Source organism: Rhopalosiphum padi, chromosome 3 (genome assembly GCF_020882245.1).
Source record: "Rhopalosiphum padi isolate XX-2018 chromosome 3, ASM2088224v1, whole genome shotgun sequence".
Classification (NCBI taxonomy): domain Eukaryota; kingdom Metazoa; phylum Arthropoda; class Insecta; order Hemiptera; family Aphididae; genus Rhopalosiphum; species Rhopalosiphum padi.
In genome coordinates, this window is record NC_083599.1 from 65,107,076 (window position 1) to 65,129,487 (window position 22,412).

Genomic DNA, 22,412 nt, shown 5'->3' on the forward strand with positions numbered 1-22,412 from the left:
CTATGCGCTATGCTAACAGTCTGTTGTCGCCTGTCGGTGACCGGCGTTGTTATCGTATTTTTCCATTTTATTTTTATCCGTACGCTATTATTAGAATAATATTTCGATAACACATCAATGCTGTCATTTCGGTATTAGATAGATTACTATAGATTATTTGATTATATTATTAGATAGTTCACTCGTCTTTTTCTTTATTAAATTATGAAATTGATAATTTTAATTTGTTGTCCGTACTTCGTGAAATTATATTCGTACATCAAAATGTCATGATTTTTATATTTATTAGGAAATTTATTATCAAATATGTAAATAGATTATTTTATTTAGGCCGGGGCCTGGGGGCCCCTGCAGTCTTTGGGCCCCGGTGTTTGACACTCCCAACCCCCCCCCGGTAGTTGCGCCACTGGCACAGAACCCCTTATAAAATTTGCTAATTTATTAGGAAAACATGGAGACTTAGACTGCCATTCTCAAACTCAGTATCATAAGTTGGCAATAGTTAAAAGTGAATCATTTATTCAAGTATATAAAAATCCATCTTATGATATTCGGAATCAGGTTGAAACTTCACGTAAACAACAGGCTATTGAAAATAGAGAAAGACTTGTTCCAATAATAAAAACTTTAATTTTACATGGACAACAGAATATACCTATAAGAGGCCATCGTGATGATGGTTCATTACTTAATACAAATAATAGTCCTGTTGCAACTGAAGGAAATTTTCGTTCATTACTAAGATTCCGAATAGATAGTGGGGATAAAGTTTTGGAAAATCATTTAATGACAGCTAAAAATAATGCTACTTATATTAGTAAAACATCAACAAATGAGTTAATAAATCATTGTGGTAATGAAGTTCTTTCTATTTTATTAAATAGAATACATAAGGCAAAATATTACTGTTTTATTTGATAAAACAACTGATGTATCTCACATATCCCAACTTAGTATATCAATTAGATATATTTATGAAAATACAGTCAGAGAAAATTTTATTGGTTTTGTTGATCTTCATAAGGACAATTATAGTGCAGATGCTCTTGATTTTGATACAGATAATGAAAGTAACACATTAGATTTACAACAGTCAGAACCAACTATTACAGGAGAAATACTTGGTTCAACAGTTGTAAAAAAGTTGAAAAGTGTGGGACTAGATTTAAAATTATGTGTAGGAATCGGTTGTGATGGTTGCAGTGTTAATATGTCGACAATATGTGGAGCAGCAATTACTATACAAAAATCTGCCAAGAATGCTTTAATATGTCCGTGTTTAAATCATTCATTGAATAATAATTTATCTAGATCAAATAAGATTCAAAGTGTAAGAAACGCTATTGGAACTATACAAGAAATAATAAGGTTTTTCAATGTTTCAGCTAAAAGAAATTTTATTTTAAAAAAACATTTAGGGTATCAGCTGACTAGTCACTGCATAACTCGCTGGATTGAGAGACATGATTCTGTATTACAATTTATAAATGACCTTCCAATTATATTGAAAAGTTTAACTGAAATTTCTACATGGTATGATATATCTACTTCATCAAAAGCCAATTCATTGTGTAAAACTATACAAGACAGTGAATTTGTTATGTGTATTTTCTCTTTAAATGACATAATGTGTCTAACACGACCTTTAAGTATATTACTCCAAACTAAAAATTTAGACCTTTTTTCTGCTACTACTAAAATAAAAGAACTTAGAGAAGTACTAAGTACAAAACGAAACGATGCAAATCAGTGCTTTAATATTATATATAATAATGTTGTTGAAATGATGTCAAAATTAGGCACTGAACTAAAACTTCCAAGGACTACTAAAAGGCAGACTTACAGAAATAATATTGAAGTCAACCCAGAAGACAGTCAAGGTTACTGGAGAATATCAATTTATATTCCTATTTTAGATGAAGTAATAAAAGATTTTGATAATAGGTTTTCTAGTGATAATATGCAATGCTTTAATTTTAATTTTTTGATGCCATTGAATCTCATGAAATGTTTCAAAAACACTGAACAGTTAAATCAATCAATTAAAGACATTTTTAATCAATATAGTGAGTTATTTGGTGAATCTATATTTTCTATTGAACAAAAACTAAAAGGAGAATTAAATCTATTTGAAAATAAATTAAAATCAGATACTGACCTCACAACTATAACATCAGCTATAACATTTCTAGACAAGCTTGATTGTGACTATTTTCCAGTATTTTCTTTATTTATTAAAATTCTAATCACTCTCCCAATATCTATTGCTACAGCAGAAAGAAGCTTTTCTTCTCTACGTTTACTAAAAACATGATTAAGATCTAGAATGAGCGAAGAAAGGTTAACTGGTCTAGCTTTGTTATACATTCACAAAAATATTGATATTCATAATAATATTGAGAATATCATTAATAGATTTGCTAATGATAAAAATAGAAAATTGGACTTTATTTTGTAATTTTATTAACTGTACAATGATTATTTTATAATATTAAGCACCTATATATGAAGTTATAATAACAGTAACAACTATTTTGTTTTCTGTTTTGTTTTATTGATTATTTAATATAAAATAAAGTTTTATACCTACTTGAATTAAACTGTGATTAATTTTATTTGAACGTAAGTTAGTTCAAAATGATAAATTGGTAACACATTTATATATAATAGTAAGTATGTGGTACCTATTTAAAGTATATTAATACTTAAACTAATTATTGCTTAAGTAAAGTATTTATTTTATCATAAATAGTAATTATGATTCATTATTTTTATATACCTACTTCTTATCCCTACCTATCTTTATTACATTTTTAGATATAAATAAAATCATAAACATATTTGGGAAAATACTTTTAATTTTACATAAATATAATTTTAACTTACATAGAAAGTTTGACGAAAAATCGGAAGACCAATGTAATTGGTCCACATAAATGTCTACAAAATGTGCGCCCCCCCCACAGAAAATTCCTGGATCCGCCCCTGCTTGGTGGTTGATAGTTACTGTGGTTTATTCTTTCTTGGAGAGTACTGTATGATATATTGAATTTTTTAGCAGCCTTACGCATACTCATCTCTTTATTAGCAACAACATTTATGACTTGTACTAATTCTTCGGTATTCCAACTAGCTTTAGTTGTTTTTCGAACGTATGTTCGTAGCATCTAAAATAAATTATTAACCTATTAAAATTATAATATTTAATATAATTTATTTGAGACGGGGTAATGACAGTCAGACAAAATTTGGCCGGTAATACCCCTTTCATAGTTACTTTTAAATACATGCATTTACTTAAAAACCATACTATTTAAGTGAATCATGATCACAAAATTGCAATCCTCATAATTTTTAGAGATAAATACAACCATTAATGTAGAAAAAAAAATTAAAACTCTTACCTTCAGATGATTTTCGATTTTGAAAAATATTTGATCAAAAGTAATAATAAAATTGATAACAAACTTTTGGTGGGAAAAATTGTGTTTATCATTTTGAGACATTCAGTATTAGGTTTCAACACTTATTAAATTACGTTAAAATCTAAATTTTAGCTATCATATTTCATGAGATATGTCACTGCTCGGTATTACCCACTGGCCGCCATTCACCCACGTTCCCCTACTTTTTGAAATTACTAATGATACAAATGAAAATACAAACACTCATATTAATGCGAAACATATTCTAAATAAATTGTTACTTGGGACTATATACTACAACGAATAAGTTTAACTTCGAAAAATATTCAAAGCTCAACAATAAATTTATCTACTAATGAAAGATCCTTTTCAGTTCTTAAATCAATTAAAAATAGATTAAGAACATTTCTGGACTAAGAAATGTTGGATGCCCTAAAAATCTTTATCCATTGAAAATAACATGACTGCAAGCATTAATTTCAACGAAGCTATTGATGTATTAGGAAAAAAGGCTAAAAAACAATTTTTTTTTTAAATTGTGAAGATTTTGTAATATTTACATCGAATCAAGGCCGGATTAAGCACCTATTGGGCCCCGGGGCTGAAATTTTATATGGGCCCTTTTGACAAAACATGCTTTACAAAGCCGCTCGCTACGCTCGCAGAACGATACATTTTTTTAACTATTTCACAAATTATCAATACCATTATAAAATTATAAAATTCATAGCTATGTACAATTTATGTCTAGAAAATTACTTATTTTAGTATGATAAAAGTAAATACAAATTTTCAAAATAACTTTAAATTTATTAACAATATACAATAAATATCAAACTAAAGTTAATATATAAAATAAAAACTATTTAATTAAATAATTTTTTTTTCTTGCTTTACTTGAAGCCAACTCTTTTAGTACATCATTTAAGTCTAATGATTTTAACAAATCATTCTCAGAATATAAAATCATTTGTATATTTAAGTTTTCTTGGGTTTGACTAATTCTATACTTATTTCCGCAGAACAATTAGCTACAGGAATTGTCAAATATATTTTTAAAGAAGTAAATATACTTGGAAATACCTTTTCGAGTGATTGATTACCAAACCAGGCAAATAATTTTGGAATGTCAGCTGGATCAAAAGAAGGTTGACAAAGCCTCCAGTATTCTTTAAATTGTACAAGTTCGTTCGGTAAAGTAAAATCTACATCATTTTTATATTTTGAAATAAATGTTGAAACACTCAAATCAATTTTTTCATTAGATTCTTGAGTTAAGTGTGTTATAAATAAAAAATGATCACCAATATATTCATAAGCGGAAATTCTTTTGTTTAACTCTGACACAAATTTATCAATAATGAATATATGTGTCTGTACACGAAATTTGTTTTTTCCTTTTAATACTTCTTCATTTATGCTACCATCAGGAAATTTTTTTATTTTTTTTCTTTGCTTTTCATCTGAGTAGTAAATGGTAATTTCAGGACTAAGATTAGGTATTTTTTCTTCGTAAATTGAATTTGAGTCCCGTAAACTTAACACATAACACTTCAATGATTTTAATAAGTTGATCGCCTTCATTGTGTCACAGTTTGAATGTTGTAATTCAGTTGACGTTTTGTTACTTCTTTCCATGATGTCATTCCAAAGTAATGACATATATCCAGTTTCTCTTTTTACCATTTTCTTCCATAACGATTTAGCATCTATAGTTGTAACATTATTTTCCTCGCCATCATACATACTTTTTAATGCAGTCAAAATTTGTTCATAATTTACAACTATTGCTTTACATGCTTCTGCATGACATGACCACCTAGTGTCACTTAAGGATTTAAGTGTAAGAAGTCGACTAGAATTTCCTTTGACACTATTTTTTTCTTCTTTTTTCAATATGTTAATAAGTACATTCCACCTGTGAGTTGACCCACTAAAGAAGTTATACAATTTTTGTACAAAATCAAAAAAATTGACAGCTTCAGTACAACAATTTACACTATTTACTCCAACTAGATTTAACGAATGAGCTGTACAAGGTATAAACACAGCTAATGGATTTTTATTTTTGACATAAGCTTGAAGCCCTTTAAATTGACCACTCATGTTTGAGGCGTTGTCATAAGATTGACCCCTAATGTTCATAATATCTAATTCACTTTTTTCAAGAAAGTCATCTAATACCTTGTACATAGATTGGCCTTGATGATCTTTAATGGGAAATAATCCTAAAAGTCTTTCTTCCACACCTGTTAATGTGCAGTAACGTAGAATAATGGCCATTTGATCAACTTTTGTCAAATCTGGAGTTGAATCCATGAATATCGAAAAATATTTACATTTCTTTATTTCATTAATAATAAAAGTAGTTAAACTATTTTTCATTATTGTCATTAATTCATTACAAATGGATTTTGAAAGGTATGATGGGTTGCCTTTTCCTTGATTTCCATACTGTTCAATATGAGCCTTTAGGAAAGGATCGTATTCTGAAATAAGTTCTAATAGGCCCAAATAATTTCCATTGTGTTGACTATTGAACTTTTCTTCTTTTCCTCGAAAAGCAAGGCCTCTAGACGATAAAAATGTAATGACAGATACAAGTCCCTTCAATACTTCAAACCAATAATTCGTTTCAGCAAAAATTTGACGACATAAATCTTTATTAACAGAGTTGTTGGTATTAGATCTTAATAACCACTTATTGGTAGCATTTCTGTGTTGATGACTATTTTCATGTTCGCCAATCCGTTCAAATTTTTTCCATTTGTCAAAACCACCAGAAATAAAGGGATTCTCTCGATTGCTTCCATACAATTTACAAACAAAACAATATACAGATCCTTCACTAGGTGAATATAGAAGCCATTTCCTATTACATTTTTGTCCATTGGGTAAGAATCGAGTAAACATTGCTAGTGTTAAGTGTCTGTTGAAGTTCTTATCTGAAAAAAGTCATAATAAATATTTATTGATAACTGACATCTAAACATTCTATTGAATTTCACCTTATTAAATAATTTTACACAATTTTAAAAAGGGACTGAAATGCTTTAATATAATACAGGTGAATTTAAGTTATTAGAATAAAAATGAGTCGATAAACAAAATAAAAAAATCTATATTTATAATTCATAGTACTTACAAGATCCTTTAAAATTATAAATATGAAATACAAACATTTACTATTAAATACATATTTTATATGCATTAATGTATAATGTATTAATGCATTATGCAACTAAGTTATATCAACAATAGATTAAACTAGTTAAATAAAAAAATAAACATCTTAACTTAACTTTAACTTGTTAACTAGTTAAGCACCTTTGAGTATTTACTTGTATATTATAAACACATAATTTATCAATACTTAAATGATTGTTAATAACTTTTTTATAGAATTTTTTAATTACCTGAACGTTTTGAATTTATAAAATCAGAGTTTATATTTTGAAAATAATCAGGTCCTTTTTCTACACAGCACTCAATAAAAGATTTGTGCATGTTTTTTGGCCAGAAAAAGGGATCCTTGTACACATTCCAATCTACATTGTTTAGTTCAGTAGTTGTTTCTTCAATATTAACTTTTACCATATTATCTAAAAATGAAATACAGCATCAATGTCAAACAAAAGCAAACATGAACTAAAATATATAATTAGGTACCTACCTTCAGTTAATTTTTCTTCAATTTCAATGTTTGTGCTGATGTCCAACAAATTGTCATGTGGCAAAATATCACTCTGGCTCTCAGCTGAACCATTGGCTTCTTTGTCATAATAATATTATGAAAAACAATTTTTAATAAAAACTGGTGTATAACAAACTTGCAAATAAAATAGTTATTTGATAGAAAATCAATTAAAATCTGTATTTAGGTACCTTCAGGTAATTTTTCTTCAATTTCACAATTTGTGCTGATATCCAACAAATTTTTTTGTGGCGTAATGTCACTCTGGCTCTCAGCTAAACCATTGGCTTCTTTGTTATTATAATAATATGAAAATAAAATTTTTAATAAAAACTGGTATATAACAAATTTGCAAATAAAATACTTATTTAATAAAAATATTTTATTTTTAATAGTTTATAAAAGAGTAGTTTTTTTAATTTGTTGATTTTTACAAATTTATAAATTAATAACTAATATCATTTTCTCTTTTTATAAATACAACATAATACGTCAATACGTAATATTTATTAGATTAGTACGTTCACGATCGTCACGGAAGAAGGCATGATATTATAGTGCGTTGAGTGACGAGTGTTTACAATGAATTTGCGAGAAGAAAAAAATTTAAATCAGTTGTTAGATGAAGATTTCGATTCTTATGATTCTAATATTTCAACTATTGACGATTCTGATGCCGATCCTAATTTTTATCCATCCGATGTCGCTGAAAAAGGCTCAATTAGAAGCTCACCCGATGTACCAAATTACGATCCATCAAGTTTTTATGCGTTAGTGCTTCAAATACAAAATTTATCTGATGATGAATATTCGACCGAGGTAAGTACGTCTAGTGATGAAAGTGAAAAAGATGACGATTCTGAATGGGTTGATGACTACAAAACTATTTCCGATTTTGAATTTAATTCGAACTAAATATATTAGAATCTGCTAAAGACTCTCCTATCGAATTATTAAATCAAATTTGGACAGACGATATACTTGAAATTATTATAAGCTCAACAAATAATTATGGTAAAAATCTTACATTAAAAAATCAGCCTCATAACAAAAATTCTAGAAGTTCAAATTTCAAAAATACTGATAAAGAAGAAATCAATACATTTTTGGGTTTATGTTTACTTTTTGGGTCTGCCAAATTTTCTGTGTTGCGAGATGCATTCTCAAACAACCCTTTGTATTATTACCCAATCGCTAAAAAAATTATGTCGGGAAGACGATTTGAGCAACTTCTGAATTGTTTCAGTGTTGAGTATTCAGAAAAAATGGTAGTAGCTGAAGGCCCAATGAAAAAACTTGAGCCGGTGTACATAATGTTGATTGATAATTTTCAAAATGCTTTTTACCAACACATCGAATTCTCGTTAGATGAGTCTCTGCTTCTCCATCGTGGAAGGTTAGGTTTTCGACAGTATATTAAGGGAAAAAAAGCGAAGTACGGTATAAAATTTTATGAGCTTTGTTCTCCAGATGGTTACGTTTTTAATATAGAATTTGTGCAGTGTTATAAACAACAATTGTATTTATTATTTACATTCAAGTTTTGAGAGACCTGTTTGATTTCCAAGTTATGTTGGTTTTCTAGAAACCGTATCTGACCTTAAATATTCAAAAATAAAGAATTGTAAGTTTAATTATTTGATTATTACTAATACAATTACATATATGAACATACACATAGATACTTAACATACACATTTATTTATTTAGATGAACAACAACAGAGAGAAAAACAATAACAGAAAAGTTTTGCACATTGAATCAAAGATCTTGAAGCTACTAAAAAAAATTCTTTCCCACAATGTAATTAATACAAAATTATACATACGAGGAATATCCAGAAAGTAAGTGTACTGAGGCTCTCACAACCGCATGGAATATTTTTTTACTTTGTTCGCTACACTGCTGTATACCTTTACTCATCTTTTTTTACAAAAAGACCATAAGAAGTTCACGTTGAAAACTGCGGCAACAAGAATTTTTCTCGTGAAAATTTAGAAGAAATTGAATTTGATCAGTTTGAAGAAAATGTCAGCTATATTGAAACAGTAAATAAAACATCTTCAAGTACTTACCACAATTCAATTAATAGTATACTTTTAACAAGAAAAAAAGATATAAAATATCAAAAAGGAGTCCATTTCCTATTTTTAATTTAAATTTGCAACCAATTGATGATGTAATGCCTGAAGTTATTGGTTTTGATAGGATAGATCCTCCAATTACATATTTTTCAAAATATTATACTGATGTTGATTTTAAACCAATGGTTCAATACACTAACATATATGCATTACAAAAAGGAAAACCATGGAAAAATACAGATATAAGAGAAATTAAAATATTTATTGGTCTTCATATCATAATGGGGTGTACAAAATTTTCAAGAATAAGGATGTATTAGAATCTGGTTTTTAAAATTAATGTTTTTGTGGAAAACATGAATAGAAACCGATTTTTTTTACTTAGAACAAATTTCCATGTAATTGATAATTTAAAAATCTGTAAAAATAATAATAATAAATTTGTAAAAGTCAGACCAATGTTTGATTGTATAAAAAAACGATGTGGACAATTAAATATAGAAAGAAATGTAAGTATAGATGAACAAATAATTCCTTTTAAAGGTCATTTGAACATTAAACAATATATGAAAGGGAAACCCAGTCCGTGGGGAATCAAAAATTTTGTAATGTGTGGTGCTAGTGGCCTAATGTATAATTTTGTTTTATACCAAGGTTAAGCCACAGAATTTGACCAACAATTTAAAAAAAAATTTGGATTGGAAGGTACAGTTGTCCAACTCTTTCTCAGCCATTGGAAATGAATAAACATTTCCTTTTTTTTGATAATTATTTTTCTGGCTATAATCTTATGGAAGTATTAAATCAGAAACAAATTTATGCAATAGGTACAATAAGAGAAAACAGATTTGCAAAACCATCACTTTTGAATGACAAGCTAATGGCTGATAAAGGGCAAGGTACAACAGATAAAATAACAAATGTTGAAAATAATATTACACTTGTGAAATGGTATGACAATAAAAGTGTAAATATGTGCTCAAATTTCATTGCATCAGATGTTCCAGATACTGTTCAGCGTTGGAATAAAAAAGAAAAAAAATATATTACTGTAGAAAGACCTGAAATAATTTAGTTATACAATCAAAGTATGGGGGGTGTAGATAAATATGATCAGCTTATCAGTTACTACAGAATATTTTTAAAATCTAAAAAGTGGACTTTGCGAATGGTATTTCATGCAGTGGACATGGCTGTTACTAATTCTTGGCTGGAATATTATCAAGACTGTAAAAATCTTAATATTCTTAATAAAGACAGGATGGATTTGTTGGAATTTCGGTTAAGATTGGCAGATAATTTAATATATGTAGGAAAAGTTGATACCCCCAAAATACCTAGAGGACGCCCTCGTGAATGTTCCTCATTAGAAAATTCACCATCACCTTCACCAACTAGGGGTAAATACAGTTCTAGGGAAGTTAGACCTTTTTATGAAACTAAAACAGATCAAATAGGTCATTACCCAGAATCTGATGATAACAATGATGCAACTAGATGTATAAATACAAATTGTAAAGGCAAAACACATGTATTTTGTTTAAAATGTAAAGTACATTTATATTTTGTGGTAAAAAAAAAAACTGCTTTACTGAGTTTCATAACAAGAAATAAACTAAAAACTGTTTTTATTTTTCATAATAATTTAAGGAATATTATTATTAAAAATAGTTTTGTTATTCAATAAATTTGTGTTCAAGAGTAACCTTAAAAAATCTCTTAATAAATCACTTATTCAGTATTTACAGACACTCAGACGTAGAGTAATTAAAAAAAATCTAGTTGTTTTAGTGGCACAAAAATTATGATAGGTATTATTTAAAACACCTAAATTATACTACAACTGTTAATTGTTAGAGTAGAATAATTTTTAAAAAATCAATGAACATATCGTCCAGTAAATGAACACCATCACTCCTGTAAATGAACACTGATTTTTACTATCTTCTCTATATACAGTCGACTCTCGATAGTTCGAAATTAACGGGACTGCTGAAAAACTTCGAATTACCGATAGTTCGAATTGTTGAGTAGTTCGAAATAACGAGAGGGCAAAAAAAATTCGAATTATAGAGAGTTGAGAAAAAAATTTTGTTTTTTAGTATTGTACAAACATACATACATATTAATTATTTCAGTAAATAAGGTGATACGACATACATATTAGAGTTATTTATTGTTAATTTTAACATTTTTAATTATTTATTATTATTATAAAAGATTATTATTTTTTAAAGAAATCTGTAATGGTTTTCTGCTTCATTGAATTTAGTTTCATTTTTTCAATAGTATTTTCTATAGTAAATAAAGCATCAAAAACCTCAACAGTGACTTCTGACTGGAGCGAAAAATTTCGTAATTTTTCCAAGGATGAACTGGCTTCTTTTAAAGTCACAAGAGGTAGAGGACTTGAGTCATCTTCATTGTCTTCATCAATGCTTAATGTATTTTCCAAAATTTCGGCGTCAGAGATGACTCCCCATACAGCAACATCTTCATCTACATTGACATAATCAGTGAAAGATACATTTTCTTGAGTTGGCAGGGAATTCCATTGTATCGATTCAATATTCAACTGGTCGTTTTCTGTTTCTTGAATTTCTATGGTAAATCCCGATTTTTTAAAACACTTGAGTACCGTAGAAGGAGCCACTTTTTTCCATGCCTTATCAACAAATATCATAGCAGTCAATACACTAATGTTTGGCGTTTGTTCACTTTCAATGCATTCCAAAACATTCTTTACAACTTCTTGACGGTAAAAAGTTTTACAATTCTTAATTATACCTTGGTCGAGTGGTTGCAACTTCGATGTGGTGTTAGGAGGAAAAAATTGAAGTTCTATATTAGTTAAAGGTGGGGGGTTATTATGAACTGTACAGTTATCTAAAAACAGTAGAATTTTTCGTTCCTGTTTTTTCATGTCTTCATTGAGTGAAAACAACCATTCATTAAATAATTCTGTCGTCATCCATGCCTTTTTATTTGAACGATAAGTTATAGGAAATGAACGTATGCCCTTAAAACACCTAGGTTTGGCAGCTTTTCCTATGAGGAGTGGAGTTAACTTTTCGGAGCCGTCCATGTTTACTACTAATAAAATCGTTAACCTGTCTTTACTATGTTTCCCGCCGTGGCATTTTTCTTCTTTAAAAGTGAAGTAGTAATTAAATTTACTTTAATTTACTTTTTCGTTGTTATTATCATATTTTGTGAGAAAAACTCATATTTAGTTGTCTTATCTCATAGTAACCGATAAACACCAAAACTCACATTTCGAACGGATGTTTAGGTAAGTAATATTGATTTATTTTTTATATTAAAAATATTGAATTAAAAAATACTTGTTTTTGTATCGTTACAACGCAACATTTTATAACTTACAACTTTTATTCATAAGATATAGCGAAGTTAACAATATGGTTTTTATTGTTCTCACTGGGTAGATAGAAATATGTATAAGTATTTTGAATATGGATACTAAGTCCCAATGATAACTATGAGAATCATATACATTTATTTTTAAATAATGAACTTCATCAACAATATTTTATTAGAAAAATGGCTCGTATAATATCTGACGATGTTATTTCTGAATTATTAAATGGTGATGTATCGAATATCGAGGAGCTTGATGAAGGTGAGGATATTTATATGAAAATTTGGATGAGTTGCTACTAGAATTTCCTAATACTGTCGAAGTAACTGTTTTGTACAACTTTTTAACTTTTATATAAGATTAAAAGAGTAGAAATTGTGCATTGATTCAACTATATTGATATCTTTTACATTATAGGATAATAATAATATTGTATATGAGGAGATTGATGAAATACAGCAGATTAGAACTCAAGATGTTTCAGAGATACGACTGGATGAAAACAATGATGTAGAATCATTTTATGAAGATGCAATGAGACAGCCAAAATGGGAAAAAGGTATTATAAATTGTTTGAATTATACTTTAACAAACTAAGTATTAAATTTGTAAAATTATCTAGGTTCTTTGGAGTAGCTCAAATCATAAATGTACTGGTAAATTACCTAAAGCACATTATATTTATTCACCATATGAATACTTTAAATTATTTGTCGACCAAAATATAATTGAAAATATGGTAGGGTGACCATAAAAATAAAATAAAAATACGGGACACTTTAGTTACTTAACTAAAAAAAAAAAAAAAAAGGAAATTCTAATTTTAACTAAATATATTAATATAAAAAAAACAAATTAAATGTATGTTGTATAATAGTTTTTAAATACAAATAAAATATTAATAAGTATAATATGTACACAAAAGTCCAAAAAAAAATTATTTTGATGACGATGGCATGTAAATTTCTTCTTTTGATGTTTTTGTATACTTTTGTGCTGAACCGATTTTATCAAGTAACCTAGTTTCTTTTAATAGAATATTATAAAACTCATTACAAGATAAGTTTTTAAAGTGTGTTTTTACGATTATAATTGATTTGATAGTTTCAACCAAAAATCGATTTTTTTTCATCTGTCCACAACACATTAATGGTTGAAAAAATCCGTTCTACTGCAGCATTTGTACCAGGAATTGCCAAAGAATATTCTACGATTTTTGATATGTTAGTTGTATCAATGTTATGAGCTTTAGTGTATTCAAATATTTCACACCACTTAACTTCTACTTTAGCGGAATTTTTTTGCCATTCATGAATTCGTGATTTAAAAATTTGTTCTACATGACTGAATTCATCAAATAAATTATCTTCATCTAATTTTATGTTAGAATTATTTCGGTTGTTTTCCATAAGAAATTTAATACATTTTTGAACATTTTCCCAAGTAGGACAGTTTATTAGTTGGACCCAATGAAATATTTTCAACTGGTCAAAGTGGCAACCCCATTTTTCTACGTAAGATAAAAAAGTATTATAAAATAGATCAGTACTTTTTTTGAATGAGCTTTCATTATACATATTATTGTTTTTTAAATCATTTAAAAGCGATAAAATATTTGTTGTAAGGAAGTTTAGATGTTTTCTATTTTTTATTTTTCCAACTAAAATTTCTAATTCCTCTGCAACTTCACAGGCTGATATTTTATCTCCTTCTATTTTAGTTACAGTATCACAGACAACCTTTAATTGGCTTTGTAAAAAATGAAACCACACTATAGACATAGGATCGTTAAAAAACGATTTTAATATTGTAGGACACTTTTCCTGTTTCTCGAAGTATGATTTTAAGCCCGGGTAAATATCAATAATTCTTGTTATTGCAGGTAATAAGGATAACCAACGAGTTTTTACACTTCCAAGAATATTTTTATATTCAACATTTGCATATTCACAAAACTCTTTCAAATGTTCAACTCGAACTGTATAGATATGAAAAAATTGAAAAATTTTGTTAACTATGATTTCTACATCAATAGGTAACACATCAGCACTTGATTGCATAGCGTTGTGCAAAATATGAGCAGCGCAACCTACTCCAAAAATATTCGTTTTTAAATTGTTATTTAAAATTGAAAAAACATTATTTGATCCTTTTCTTAAAACACCTCCAAAGTTAGTATTGCAATTATCTCCAGAAAATGCAACAATTTTATCTGACAACTTATGCTTTTTTAAACTTTCAATTATATAAGTTGATAAAATATTTGCTGTTTCTCCTTTTAAATTTGTTACTTCAAAAACTTTGATTTGTATTCCCGAATTTGGTTTGAAATAACGTATTAAAATTGGTACGATTTTTAGGTTCTTATGGTTAGAAGTATCTATCATAATTGTAGCAAAATTTATATTTTCTATTTCCTTATAAATTTGTTGCATGGCGAAAGGAGCTAACACATTTAAAACAATCGATTCAGCCTTAGTTCTCGCACATGTAAATTTTTTATTATACATTTGTTTTAAAAGAGATGATGTGCAGTCCATTGATCGAAATGAGTGATTGTGTATCACGGTATGAAATGCGAATATCCCTTCTTGTGCTGCAGTACGTCTACTTTCGTCAGTGGACCCACTCGGATCATTTTTTAAAAAAAAAGAAGTTACCTTTTCGTGTTTTGATGCAGCTGATAATGCCAGTAAATGTTTTTTTACTTTTGTAACATGTTGTGTTATGTCTGAACGTCCACCATGTTCTATAGAAAACACTGACTTACATATGGTACAAAATATTTTTCCTACTTCGTCAGCATCTTGTAAAAAAGGAAATTCTAATTTTAATTGTGGAGTAAAAACGCACCGTCTTTTGGGCATTTTAAAAAACAAATTAGGTATTATGGTACACTGAATTTTAAATAAGCTTAATAAACTACACGTGACACGTCAATACGTCACTACGACTACGACTACACTGTGAATGTCATCGTGAACTCGACACTCACGTATAAATATTAATAACAAATTATATTTATAATTTTACATAGATATTATAAAATAAAAATAGACATTATATTTGACAACAAACTGGTTGTGGTGAATGGAATTGTACTTATTTAGTAGACGACGTCACACATCAATATAATAATATTAATAACATTTTGTACGTTATCGTTATATCATTAGTATTTATAATCGTCGGTTTAACGTGTCGATAATAATGTGACATTATTAGTTCTCTATTTTCAACTCGCAGCAATTATAATAATTTATTGTTAAGACAAGAATCTAAAAATAATTCTGATAAGTATAGATTAGATGTTTTATTGAATATTGTGATACAAAAATATCGTAGAATAAAAAAAAAAAAAATTATAAAATTATAAATTAACAATAAAGAGAAAAACGGGAATAATACGGGACCTACTTGAAAATACGGGACAAAATGCGTCCCGTATAACTTTTGTCGGGACAACGGGACACAAAGTGGAAAAACGGGACAATCCCGTATAATACGGGACGTATGGTCACCCTAAAATATGGCCAAGCAAATTTTTATTCAGTCCAAAAAACAGGAAAATGCATAAATACTTCTCATGAAGAAATTGAACAGTTTTTGGGCATAATTATGTATGTATAAATATTATTGTTGATATTCCATTTTCTAAAAAATATTGGTATATATTTGTTTAGGTATATGAGCATAATAAAAATGGCACAATATCGTATGTTTTGGTCCAATGAAACTCGTTTCCCTACAGTAGCTGATAAAATGTCGAGAAATAGATTTGATAATTTAAGAACCTTTTTTCACGTTAATGACAACACTCAAATACTGCCAAGAGAACACAAAGACCATGATAAATTGTTCAAAATTCGACCATTTTTAAATTCTGTTCGCAATAACACAAGGAAGATACATGTTGAAGAGTTTACTTCTGTTGATGAAATTATTATTCCTTTCAAGGGAAGGACTCTTATGAAACAATACAACAAAAACAAGCCACACAAATGAGGAATTAAGTTATTTGCAATTGCGTCAAAAAGTGGTATTGTTCACGACTTTGAAATTTACGTTGGTAAAGGAACTTACTTTACCTCCATCTTAACATGGTTTAGGAATAAGTGGTGATGTTGTTATAAGATTGGCTGAATATATTCCAAAAAATGAGAATTATAAGGTAGTACCTATTATACATTATAGTACAGTCTTGACCACGGTGGAGTCAACACGTTTGTTTGCTCCCTCCGTTATCTTTGTTCACGCGTACGCACGTGTGTTATCTACGTTTAGTTGTGCTCCGTGTTTCTATAAGTATTTACCGGTAATTACCTCTTATCACTACATCAATCATATAATATGGGTTTATGTGTTACTTGTGCCGTGAGTATTAAACGCGGTCAAAACGACTCGATTACGTGTTCTTCCTGCTCTAAATTATACCACCTTAGTTGTGCTTCGTTGAAACAAGATGATATCGACTATTTAAATAGTTTGAATAAATCATGGTCTTGTATTACGTGCGCTAAAAAATCTAAAAATACTATTTCTGTCGCTGGTAACTCTATTCAACCTCTTAGTTCACTTTCTACTACCGAACCCGGCTTGAAATTAATTATCAGTTATCTCGATAACTTACGCGCAAAGCAAACTAAGTTTATTGATCTGGTCAATGCGCAAAATGAAAAACTCAATTCTTTCGACAATAAATTCCACGATATCTTCTCTCAACTAACAAGTATCAGAAATGAAAATAGTGTGCATCGTAATGAATTGGCTGCTATCAAAAACCGTGTTGACCTGTTGGAATCAGCTGCTCCAAAGTCCAATGATAATCGTGATATGTTTGCCGAATTTATCGACCGACATTATCGTTTTTAATGTGCATGAACAATCTATAAAAAAAGTGCGGCCAGCGAAACTAGAAGCATGACCGTCACCAGGGGCGGACTGGCTCCTTCAGAGCGGCCCGGGAATTTTTTTTCAAGCGGCCCATCGCCCATAAACCATTGTCTAAGGTCTTTTCGACGGCGTTGCCGGAACTACTTAATCATTATATTGACATATTGTCTAAGGCCTAATCTAATACACTATTACAGCACTTACGTTTGAAATACCAGACATTTTCTCAGTTGAATATTTAAATTATAATTAATACTAACAGAAGATAAATAAAACATTTTAGAAATACATGGTAATGATTATTTATTAGCTCAAGGAATTAATAATTTATGGAGTGTTTTGCTTTTTTGGGCTAAACGGTCTATAACAATTTGGTATGGTATATCACTTAAAATACTTTTTTCTGTAGCCATTAAAACAAAAGCTTCTAGGTTGTCCTGTGTCATACTGTTCCTATAAACGGTTTTCACCTGAAAAATAAAATCGCATTCATTTTTACAGTATAATAAACAATTCAAAATTCAATAAATAAATTTATATTTATTTTATTATTTAAAAATGTAATGTACCTGCTTTAATTTTGAGAAGGATCGTTCACAAGCTACTTGCGTAATGGATAAAGTTAATAATATTTTATAAGCTTTATATAGCATAACATATGCTTTACTATACATATTATACTTATGTAATAAAGTAAAACAACATCTCAAACAATTTCTGCAAGACTCCTTTTTAATTATAGTGCATACGTCGTTCACTACAGACTCCGATTCATCATTTTCATCACCACTGTCTATAAAAACCATAAATTATTAATTTACAGAATACTTAAGTGTATATTATTTTACCTGGATTATCGAGGTTTTCGTGTTCATATTCATCTTGAATAGTTTTCTTAATATTGGGCCATTTTTGTGAAAAATCTATTAACTCATCTCGTAATAAAACTTCAATACGTTCTGTCATACGAGATTCATCATCACCGAACTCTGACTTTTCATTTTCACTCAAATGCTGACATATAAGCTGAGTTATTTTTTTAAAAATATTTTTTCCTGAAATACTTTCAGGTTTCATTGGAAAATTTCGAGGGTCAAACAATGACATGTCGGTGTACAAGTCCTTGTGCTTAGTAAATCGTTCCTGTAAGCTTGAAATAATAGAATCCATTATGCAATTAAAACCACTTATTTTATATCGTTGGGCTGCGTCAGTTGGTAATTCATCAGTAGTTTTAGTTTTATATTTATCTTTTTTACCACGATATCTAGTGAGCGAAAATGATGTTTCTACCTCAACTTCAGAATCCATTTCTTCTAACTTTCTGTTTTGAATGACTGCGAAAGTTTTAGCAGTTTCATATATATCTTCAAAACATCTGGATTGTTTTTTTAATGTATCAATCGACGACCGTACTAAACGATGAGCTTGCATAAAATCTAGTCCAGACGTTTGTAAATAGTTGGACAAAGGATTGGTTGTTTGAAATATTTTTAAATAAATATTGGCTGTTATTATAATCTCAAATTTAGTTAAGCTGTTAAGTAATGTCAAAGCATCAGATCTAGTGTTTTTATTAAATTTTTCTGAAGACGATATTAAATATAATGAATGAACTAAATCTACAAACAGTGCTGTATCTGAATTTCCATACTGGCCAAAAATTCTATTAAGTGCATTACTCTTTGACCACCATCGTGTTGAATTTGCTTTGATCAAACGTTTTAATGAATTTTGTTTTGAATGACATTTTTCTAATTGATTAACCCAGGTGTCCATTCTACGATATGATTCACGAAAAAATACAGCACATTTATTTATCAGACCAAATAAACTAATGGAGGGCACATTAGTCTCACTAGTATCTTTCATAACTAAATTCAGCACGTGTGCGTAACACCATGTATGGATATGTCCTGGAGATTTATTTTCAAGCCATGTAGTGAATCCTGCATACTGACCTTGCATGTTTGATGCACCATCTGTGCTATCTGAAATGCAATTAGCTATGTCAAGATCATGTAATAATAACGTTTTTTCAGTTAATTCAAATAAATTGCGTCCCTCGCCTGAATGACTTTCCACCATTGATAATAGATGCTCTTCAACTCGATCTGTTACGTAGCGTATAATTATTGATAGCTGATCTTTAACTGATACATCTTGAGTGCTGTCAATTTGAATGGAGTATATTCCTGCTTCTTTTATGTTTGCTACAATTTTTTCTTGTATTAATGATTTAAGTATTTGTATGATATATGTAACTGTAGTTTTTGAAATGAAGGTGATAAGATTTCCTCTGCCTTTAGTTATACTAGAATTTGATTCAAGTCTGTTTTTGCTTTTATTAATTACGTTTTCTAAATGATGCCTTAAAACATCGTCAAATTTTGATATTAAACATAATATTTCTAAAAAGTTGCCATGACTCACATTATTATTTTCTAAAGTATATGAAGATTCATTTGTATGAGATCTGTAACTCATACAATTTTTTCCGATACACTTAATAGTTTCAATTATTCTTTCTAGTACTCGGTGTCGTTCCATAACTTCTTTACGTCGAATTTCCCTGGCTGATGAAAACAACATGTGTGGAATATTTGCTCTATGCTCATGATAAAGAAAAGCATCCACTGATTTAACATGGCAAAATGTATCCTCGTGTTCCGCGATACGTTGATAAACATGTTTCCAACTGTTCATGCCCAAAGTAAATGGGTTGCTATCTGTTGACGCACAAAATGCAATGCATACTGAACAGAATAATTTACTCTCAGCTTCAGAAAAAGTCAACCATTTTCGATGTATCCCGTCTGTACGTTTATATGCTTTTTGTGGATTAAATGGAATATTAATAGTAGGTTGGTATGGATGAAATTTAAAAAATGCATCAACTTCATACTTCTCTGGTTTTTTGAATTTGTCAATAATGTTTGTTGCATTTTCGAAATCCACAATAGTTTCTTGATTATTGTCTTGTTTTGTTTCAGTACTACATATAAGTTTTATTGAAGTTTGCTCACATTCTAACTTATTTGTACTTATATTTGGGTTAATTTTTTCTGGATCGTCTATATTAGGGAAATCCACAATACTTCCTTCATTATCGTCTAGTTTTGTTTCAGTACTACATATAAGTTGTATTGAAGTCTGCTCACATTCTAACTCATTTGTACTTGTATTTGGGTTCATCATTGATAAAGTTGGATTTTTGAGGGTAACTGATTCGTTCAGAACGTTTTCGTTCATTGCCATATTATGATTTATTTTTTTAATAAACATGTCTCTTAAGTTGCCACATCTTTTTGCTTCTTTGTTTAATAATTTCGCCTTCTTATCCCGTTGTTTTTCCGCGCCTCCTTTACGTTTTTTTGTTTCATCAATATTCATGATTGCTCTCTTAAAATAATTTTTTTAATTTTTTAATTTGCAGGGTAGATATTTGGTTCTAAAATTTTTACAAAATATAACAATTAGGGATGTTTGATGTAACCAAAAGTTAAATGAGGATTATTAAAATACAGTAAAACGCTAAAACCCTCTACTCAATTTTCAAGCCTTAATTATTAAAATTGAATGTTATATGAATTTTCAAAAACTGCCACTATTATATCTTTCTATATAGTTATTTCTAATAATTAATTAACGATAATTAAATACCATAAAATAGGGTGAATAGAAAAAAATGCAAATGTAAAATTTTGTAACTTTGATGTCCACCCTATTTGCTATCAATAGGTTGGTATATTTCTTTTATATTATTAATCGGTAATCGTCAACCAGAACAAAAGTATATTTTCCTTCTGTGACGTACAAAAACTAAAAAGCTACTTAGGTATCATAATTCTTTTTACTTTTTATAGTGTTAAATAAAACCATATTGAACATTTACTATTTATAATGTTTAGTTATCCATAATTTTAAATAAAACACTTAAGAGTAAAAAATATTTGAAATTTTCTATATAAACTTTAAAGTTTTTCTCTTTTTATTACTGAAGAACCTCAATATATAATATAACTCAATAGTAATTTATCATGTAAATAAAATTATATTTTATATTATAGTTATAATTAAGATACATAAATTATAATTGAATAACAATATAACATAAATAACAAAAGGTAGAGTTAAATTATTATTTATTAATAATAATCTAAAAATATTACGTTTGGATGCAGAGCCTTGGTTTTTATCAGCATTTTTATTCAAATACTATAGAAAAGTATAAAATATGTGGTCTTAGGGAACCGTAACAATATGAATTAAGAAGAATTCAATTTAAAAACGACAAAACAACAACACTCGTTGGGGTACAAAATTCAAATAGCTAATAGGGGATAGCAGGATAGGCCTCTAAAACTAATAATTCTATTATATTTTAAACCATTTAACCAATTTTTAATAATGATTGAATATAGATTAAAATGTATAGGCCTTATAACAATAACTTTATTTTTTTTACAATAAATTATAATAATATATTATTTAAAAATTGATTTGACTTACCTTTAAAAAGCTGAAGTTATAGTACAAAATACAAATGAACTAGGTAATAAGTAATATTTATATTTTATATAATATCACAGACGACAGTGTTGTTAGTCGCGGACGAAAACAGTATATTTTTAAATTATATAACAACTAAAAACAATAATACATCGAATTAATAATATATCGTTATCGTATATTATAAACAACACGGCGACGGCGGCCGGCAGGCGGCAGCGTAATTTATATTTATATAAATACCTTATGTTTCGTATGTTTCTTAGAAAAGCAAATTTATATTTAAGGTACGATTATTATCGTATTGACGTATTATTTATGTTATATTCTATAGATTTTAAATTTACCAAAAACTGATAAACTCTTATTATAATCTAAAAATTGTAATTAGTTACTTGTACAACCAAATTGTCCGGCCCCATAAT

General features: G+C 28.6%; 5 protein-coding genes across 5 annotated transcripts; 2 read left to right on the forward strand and 3 right to left on the reverse strand.

Moving 5' to 3' along the window:
• Positions 1-2: 2 nt before the first annotated feature.
• LOC132925362 (52 kDa repressor of the inhibitor of the protein kinase-like) lies at positions 3-2,314 on the forward strand. The gene is made up of 3 exons (XM_060989765.1): positions 3-54; positions 446-817; positions 885-2,314. Exons 1-3 carry the CDS (start codon positions 3-5, stop codon positions 2,312-2,314), a joined length of 1,854 nt encoding a protein of 617 aa, XP_060845748.1.
• A 568-nt stretch (positions 2,315-2,882) lies between these two features.
• Positions 2,883-6,338, reverse strand: LOC132925363 (zinc finger MYM-type protein 1-like). Its single transcript, XM_060989766.1, has 4 exons — positions 5,831-6,338; positions 4,730-5,728; positions 4,509-4,630; positions 2,883-3,167 (listed from the first exon to the last, which is right to left on the reverse strand). The coding sequence occupies exons 1-4, from the start codon at positions 6,336-6,338 to the stop codon at positions 2,883-2,885; spliced, it is 1,914 nt and encodes a 637-aa protein (XP_060845749.1).
• Positions 6,339-11,427: 5,089 nt separating this feature from the next.
• Positions 11,428-12,288, reverse strand: LOC132925364 (tigger transposable element-derived protein 6-like). The gene has a single exon (XM_060989767.1). It carries the CDS (start codon positions 12,286-12,288, stop codon positions 11,428-11,430), a length of 861 nt encoding a protein of 286 aa, XP_060845750.1.
• A 334-nt stretch (positions 12,289-12,622) lies between these two features.
• Positions 12,623-16,587, forward strand: LOC132925365 (piggyBac transposable element-derived protein 3-like). The gene is given in 7 exon segments (XM_060989768.1): positions 12,623-12,645; positions 12,761-12,852; positions 12,855-12,904; positions 13,000-13,138; positions 13,203-13,315; positions 16,060-16,202; positions 16,266-16,587. Coding segments are annotated over 7 exon segments (882 nt in total).
• Positions 16,588-17,777: 1,190 nt separating this feature from the next.
• On the reverse strand, positions 17,778-21,081 carry LOC132927987 (uncharacterized). The gene is made up of 3 exons (XM_060992534.1): positions 18,324-21,081; positions 18,045-18,268; positions 17,778-17,945 (listed from the first exon to the last, which is right to left on the reverse strand). Exons 1-3 carry the CDS (start codon positions 20,866-20,868, stop codon positions 17,787-17,789), a joined length of 2,928 nt encoding a protein of 975 aa, XP_060848517.1. The 5' UTR covers positions 20,869-21,081; the 3' UTR covers positions 17,778-17,786.
• Between the last annotated feature and the right edge of the window lie 1,331 nt (positions 21,082-22,412).